Here is a 7,315-nt window from a genome sequence, read left to right on the forward strand (position 1 = left end):
CTGAAAGGTCAATATGATAAAAATAATAAATATATATAAATGTATAATGTTATAATATTTAAGCTATTTAGTTTAACCATTTATGTTTTCGTGTTATAATTTGTTTTCATTCTAGAATGAAAGAGGCATAATTTATATTTATTTCCAAATTTTTTAATGTGGTTGCAAGATCAGTCAAATCTACCGAACCCGTACAGAGATTAATAACTGAAAATAACAGATAAAATATAAAGTTTTTTCTTAAGGTTTGTTTGATAACTATTTGGACATTATTAAGATTTCCTATGTGAAATTTGAAAATTTTCTGATGCATAAAAGTATTTTTAATCTTAAAATGAAAATTACTTTGCATGATAGATGGGCAACATGTGAAAAGAAAAAAAGGCATGAGAAAAACATTGCTTTACAAACCTTAAGACTTAATTAAAAAATTTTATATTATGGGTATGGAAGCATTGTAATAGTTACTAATAATCTGCCAAATGTTGTTAACATTTGCTTACTAATTTAAAAGTTATAGCATGAAAACTATAACAAGCACAAAATGGTTACTAGGTCGATCCCAGGGACCGAGCCTGTGCTGAAAGAGTTAACTGTCTTTAGAATGTATTTCTCTAATTTTAGACTACAGTTTTACTGTTTTCAAAATATATTTTCAAACTGTAGAATAACATCACTGTTTTCAGAGAATTGTTTTCAAATATTTGGTTATATTTTTACTATTTTCAAAATGTTAGACTATAGTATGTTATTTATTGTTTCCAGGTTATTTTCCTGTTTTTAATCCATACTTTTACTGTTCTCAGATTATTTATCTTATTGATTTACTTTTGTATGTAGGTTTAGTTTTCCTTTTCTTAAGCTGTACTTTTACTGTTCTCAGTTGTTGTTTTTTAAAACTGAACCTTTTATTATTCTTAGCTTTACTATTTTCTTGTTTTTAAACTTTAATTTTACTATTCTTCGATTGTTTTACAGTTTGTAATCTTTAATTATTTTGCTGTTAGATTATGAATTATTTTTACAAATTATAAACTGTAGTTTACTGGTCTTAAATTTTAATCAATTTTGACTTGGTAGTTTTATTATTCTCTGGTTACTTTCTTCATATTAAGATTTAATTTTACTGTCCTTGAGTTGTTTTTCCTGTTCTTAAGCATTATAGTTTTATTGTTGTCAAGCTATAAGCTATTTTAAATAAACTTAGTGTGTACTTTGACTGTTCTAAGATTTTAACCTGTTTTTAAGCTGTATTGTACATTGTTTAGCTCACCAAAAAATCACTTCAAGTTTCATTAGAGTGTTACAGGTATTTGTCTTGTCTTAATTTTTAATACTTCATTAGGTTGTAGTTTACTAACTGTCAATGCACAATTTTAATCCTAGCTTCTGTCACCAGTTGTCTGTTTAGAAGATTTAATAATTGTAGAGTAATTGCAGCTACATAAGAAATATATCATAGATACAAAGTTTTAAACAATATATATACAGATGTTTTTATCAAGAAATGTAGATGCTTTTATATGCTGATTACAAAGTACTTTTTTTAGGGAGAGGGAACACTTAACACAGAAAGAGTTAAATTAAGTTACTGGTTCACTAAGTTTCTTATTTTTTAGAGTAGTGTGCAAATTTTTAGAACACTATTGCTCGTGTAGTTCGACTTGTTTACCTATGAAATAAAACTGTATAGTTTAAAATGTTGGAAAAAGCATAGAAATAATCATATTATTGATTTTCTCATTTTATTCATGACTTTAATATGCTATACATTTAATTAATTAAAAATGTTGAGAGAAAAGCAGTATATAACCACAAATGATTAAGTGCAGTACATATTTAAAAGTTGTTCAAGGGGTTTAATCTAAATACAACATTGTCATACATAATCATTTTTTGTCTGTACAGTACCATTAACAAAAATTTCAAATTTTCACATTCTGAGTTTTTATGTATGTATATAAGGGATGATATTGTTTTGTTTTTCAAAAACAATATCCAGTTCAGCAACTATAGTGTTGTATTACCATTAAACTTCTGAAACAGAAGCCATCAACACACTTTCACAAAGTAAGAGTCAGAATTTTACGTAATGCTAAATGGAATTGAAGAAAAAAAATGCAAATGATCTCACCTGTTTACCAAGTACTGTGAAGTACACATTAGTAGTATATCCATATAAAACTGAACTAAATTTCAAGATACATTGGATAGGGCCACTAGATATAAGGATATTAGTTCAAAATCTTCATTACAGACTAGTACTTAATCTCTTACTAACTGAATCAATGTAAAATGAAGTAATGAGACTGGACACAAAGTTTAATAACAATCTGTATTCAACACTAAATACTAAATACAAACATAGTGTGTGTGTGTGTGCATACCTCCTGTTACTTGCATAGGATGGTTGTCTTTTCTGAATCTCTGGATTGATGATTCAAAAACCAAATTATATATAATACTCTTCAAAACAACGTCCCAGACCGTACTGGTTAACTGAACACTAAGTTACAGACTGACTAAATGCAATATCCCTTATTTTGTAAGAAACCTTGAACTTATCCATGGCAATATGTGCTCTATGTTACTGATCATTCTCATTAGAACCTATGTGGAGCCCTAACAGCTAGATATCACCTGAACAACCATTGAAGGACACTGCTGTCAACATCCTTACACAACATGTCATGTTGAGCAATATCATTTATGGATAGTAACAGATATTATTCATTTCTGAGAAAAACAAAGGAACAAATGTAGCTTTACAACAAAATAAACTGAATGTTTTTCCCAACCACGTGTTTTGTGAAACCTGCATGTACACAGAAAAAAAGAGTAAATTCAGGATAATTACTACAATATTGAAAGAAGACATAAATGCTTGGTATATTCATGTATCATAGATACAAGGAAACCCAGTCCCATAATGTCAGACAAGACAGGGAACACAGAAAAAAGCTCACTGAAAGTATTGTTAGATATCAAAATCATTTCCATGAAAAAAAAAAAACAAATGGAAAGTGTGAAATCTTGTTGATGATGTTAACATATAATGCACAGATAAAGTTTCAAGATGTATGGTCCCAAGAATGCTGCAGATATGTGGCCTTTTGGAAAGTCCTTACTGTGCAAAGAAACTCTAGTAAAGAGACTAGATTTTGTGAAAGAGCATTTATCCTGGTCTTTGGAACAATGGAATAGACTACTGTAAGTTTGAAGTGTTTGAATCAGTGAGAGGTTTCCAGAGGAATCTCTTCTGCTAATAGCCGAGCATGCAAGAGGCTCTGTGATAGTAGGGGGTGCAGTAGCTGTGAATAATGATGGTCATCTTCAGAAAATTGGTATAATCATAGATCAGCATGAATATCACAGTACAGTAATTCATCATGCTTTAATTGCTGGAAATAAACTAATAGGGTAGAATTTCATATTTCAAGAAAATAATAACTCTAAACACATTTCCAAGATATTTTGAGCTTATTTGGCAAAGAGAGAAAACTCAGGGGAACTCCAACAAATGAAATGGTTGCCAAAAAATTCAGACCTTAAACACAAAGAACGAATCATGTGGTTTTCTGTGCATGATAAAAATACCAAATACATTAAATAAAACCAGAGATTTTAAGAAAATACATAAGACAAAACTCCACGAAGATGATACCACAGGTGGCCACACTAAGTATTAATATAACAGAAACTTAAAGGCACCATTTGTTTACTAATTTTTATAATATTTTTCTGTAAGATTAATTTGCAATAATTATAATTTAATTTCAATAGAAAAAAATCAATGACTTATTTGTGTGTAACTCTCGTAAAATGGCAGCTGTTTAGTTGGTCTAATTATCTTCCACAGTACTGTATATTTATCATTGTTTTTGTTTTTTTTTAATTATAGCCCACTTGGAAAGGTCGTGGCTGGTTAATTCCTTTCTTTGGAAGTAATCCTTGGTGGACATCTCTAGCAGCAATAGGTCCTGCATTGTTGGCAACAATCTTAATCTTTATGGACCAACAAATAACAGCTGTCATTGTGAACCGAAAAGAAAATAAGTTAAAGGTTTGTTAAAATATCTGCTGAGAAAAAGGCCAGTATAAGTGACTTATATGTAGTTCATCAGATAACTTACAGTTAATTAAAAGAAAAGTGTTATTAACCATTGTTCCAGAATTTTTCTTCTATTTTCCATGCCTTTCTTTGAGTTACATGTGTCAAACTTGTCCTTTTGCTAGATATTTCATTGTTGAGGAAAGTGATGCGCATAAAAAAGTTTTTTAGGGATAGTCTATTGTTATTTGAATATAAAAAAAAACATTTACTTGGTAACTTCTAGTTAATGATGATGCATAATCAAAAAACAGGGACAAAAAAACTCATTTTTTTCCAACTAATCTAAATGAACAAAAAAGTGGTATGTTCAGACAATTTAAAGAATCTTGGAGAAGGTAATCTAGATTAAAGGATTATTTTGGTACTCGTGCAGAAAAGGGAAGTGATATGTGTAATCAGTTTATCTTAAAATAGATGACTATGGATCATCCAGATAAATAAAAACATCATTTTGGAACTGATGGATTAATCACACAGAAAACAAAGGAAGTGGTGTATGTGGAATAGATTAAGTAATCTTTTAGTAGTTATCTAACTTATTTACTTATTAATTGTTCATCTAATGAAGATGAGGTGATATATGTGTATGGTTGAAGTAGAGTGATTTTTAAGTAAATTGTTTAACAAGATTGTTTTGGAATTTATGAACTAGTCGTCCAATGAACAGTTGGTATGGGTGAAGTAAAATGATTTGAAGCAAGTCATCTAGAAAGATTTTTATGTTTTTTATGAACTAATCATCTAATGAACAGGTGATATATGTGTGGGCAAATATAGTAACTTTGAAGTATGTTATGTAGAAGGTTTACTTGTGGTATTGATTTGCTAGTTACCTAGATAGTCAGTCTATATACTGAACTTACCTGCTTAAGTTGTGGCCTCTGCTTGTCAATGAGTGAACTCTCTATTACACAAACTTTGTCATTCATTTTATAAGGTCTTACAGTAATTTGAATGGACAACTATGTTATACTCAATTAAGGTTATACTTCAGTACACTTGATCTATTATGTGTTTTTTAAATGTGCATATTTGCATGTTCTTTCATACATATCTAAAGCCATCTCATAGTAGAAATACAGCCATATGTGCACCAAGGGCATTTAGATAAGACCAACCATACGTGCTGTTTTCAGTGGAAATATGCTGTTATTATATCTAATGAAATACTTCAAATGATGCCATAGTTCAAAAATGTGCCCGATGTTTTTGAAAACGAAAAAATGGATTGATCATGTGATTCTGGGCTCAAGATTGGCTTCCTTTTTCGTTAGGCCAGTCTATTTCTTTGTTTTCATGAAAAACAATGGTTGGAGGAATGTCTTTAAACCATTATAATAATGGAGGTATGTAGATAATGATTGGCCTCTGGAATGGGTTGTGTTTGGAATTTAAGGGAAAGCTTGATAAATATTTGAATGATAAGGGCTGGCTTTATTGTTTTTTTTTTTTAAGAATTTTGTTCAATTCAGTGGGTAGGACAGCCAAGATGGACCAAAAGGTCCCTTGCTCTTCTTTAATACTATGTTATAATATTATTATAATTTCTATGGATCCTGGTCATGTTTGTCACTTCCTGGAAAAAATAAATGCAACACTATTTTATTTGTTGTATGATCACGAACTTGTATTTTTATATACGTTGATCCATACTTTTGGTGATAACTTTGGGTGTGATATTTAACATATAATACATATACTAGTTTGTAATTCAATTTTACTAACTATATTCCAACACTGTTTAAAAAAATTAATTAAAATTATTTTTCATTGTTTATTTAAAGTCACAGACACTTATGAAATCCTACATAAAGAATTTGATAATATTTTTCCTGTCCATTTGGTAGGTAGAATAATCTATTACTGTATTTAAGTAAGTGAAACTTCATAAATTGACAAAATGTGTGAAATTCCTAAATATTCAGTATCTGTTATTTTAACCTTATATTGGTAATTGTGCCTTGTATTTCAAAAAACAGCTGCGTACTTCCACATATAGTTAATGTGCATTTTTAAACCAGGACATTGTTTGTAGTGTTTCTTAAAATATAAAGACGGAATAGCACCACTGAAGACAGGAAATATGATTTATCAGTTTAATTGTCCATGTTGCACACAAGGCTACAGTGGTTCAACTGAGAAATGGCTGCAGTCTCGCATGAAAGAACACGTGAATTTAAGGACACCTAATAGATTGAGTGTATTGAAGCACACCTTAGGTGAATGTTACATAGTCATTCATTCAATTTACGTTAGATTCTAACTAAGGCCAGTGATGAAATCTCTCTGTGTGAAAGAGAATTTTGTCATTCATAAGCAGAGGCTGCTAAAGAAAAACGTCATTTAGCTTATAGATTTTCAAGCTATTGTTATGGACTAATAATATCTACTATTTCCTTTTATCATTCTAGGACAAGTTATCCAGAACTGTTCCTTTTACACTTTATGGTTTAGTCACCTAGAATTTGTGACACGGTTAACATATCCAGAACATTTGTTTGTTGTAATATTGGACAGTTTTTCAGGAAATTAGTGCATAAAAATGTTTATATACATAAAGTTAAAAAATGTGATGCTATTAGTGAAACATAGTTTTTTGTGTATTGATTTTCTTACTTTTTTTTAATTCCCTACTTTCGAAATAAATAAACTAAAAATGTATTTTTTTAATATCCGTGGACCAGGGATAAAAAATTTTTTGCATTTTACGTGGGTGAGCCATCCACTTCTATTCTGTAACTGTTTCTAGAACAATGTCTAAAATAATATTTTTGTACTATTGGACTTTTTATATAACTTTTTCTTTTAGTGTTTTTGAACGACCAAGAAACTAGTTTTAGCAAACTTGGACTGGCCATCTAGAATTAATTTTTTACCCTTGTTATAAATTTGAGGAATTTGAAGTCATAAAACTAAACCTCTTAATAATAAATCTTATGAAAAATATTGGCTTAAAAAAGTAACTGTACCATGAAATAATCGCATGTTCCTAAATTAAGTAATCATCTTTTATAAAGAATTTCAGTACATAGAATTGTACATTTTTTATTTCTTTTTTCAGAAAGGTTGTGTCTACCATTTAGATTTATTTGTCCTTTCAATTCAAATTGCCATTTGCTCCATTTTTGGTCTACCTTGGTTTGTGGCTGCCACTGTTCTAGCTATGACACATGTCAACTCTCTTAAGATGGAGTCAGAAAC

The 7,315-nt window shown here is 29.7% G+C and overlaps 1 protein-coding gene across 1 annotated transcript in view; it reads left to right on the forward strand.

Moving 5' to 3' along the window:
- The window catches only part of LOC106460415 (sodium bicarbonate cotransporter 3-like), a 100,243-nt gene that overhangs the window by 75,100 nt on the left and 17,828 nt on the right, over positions 1–7,315 (forward strand). Inside the window, exons 17-18 of the mRNA XM_022387128.1 lie at positions 3,902–4,063; positions 7,176–7,315. The exon at positions 7,176–7,315 is cut by the window's right edge and continues 23 nt beyond it. Of these exons, the coding sequence (XP_022242836.1) occupies positions 3,902–4,063; positions 7,176–7,315 (302 nt within the window). The remainder of the gene's footprint in view (positions 1–3,901; positions 4,064–7,175) is intronic.

This window comes from Limulus polyphemus, unplaced genomic scaffold (assembly GCF_000517525.1).
Source record: "Limulus polyphemus unplaced genomic scaffold, Limulus_polyphemus-2.1.2 Scaffold766, whole genome shotgun sequence".
Classification (NCBI taxonomy): domain Eukaryota; kingdom Metazoa; phylum Arthropoda; class Merostomata; order Xiphosura; family Limulidae; genus Limulus; species Limulus polyphemus.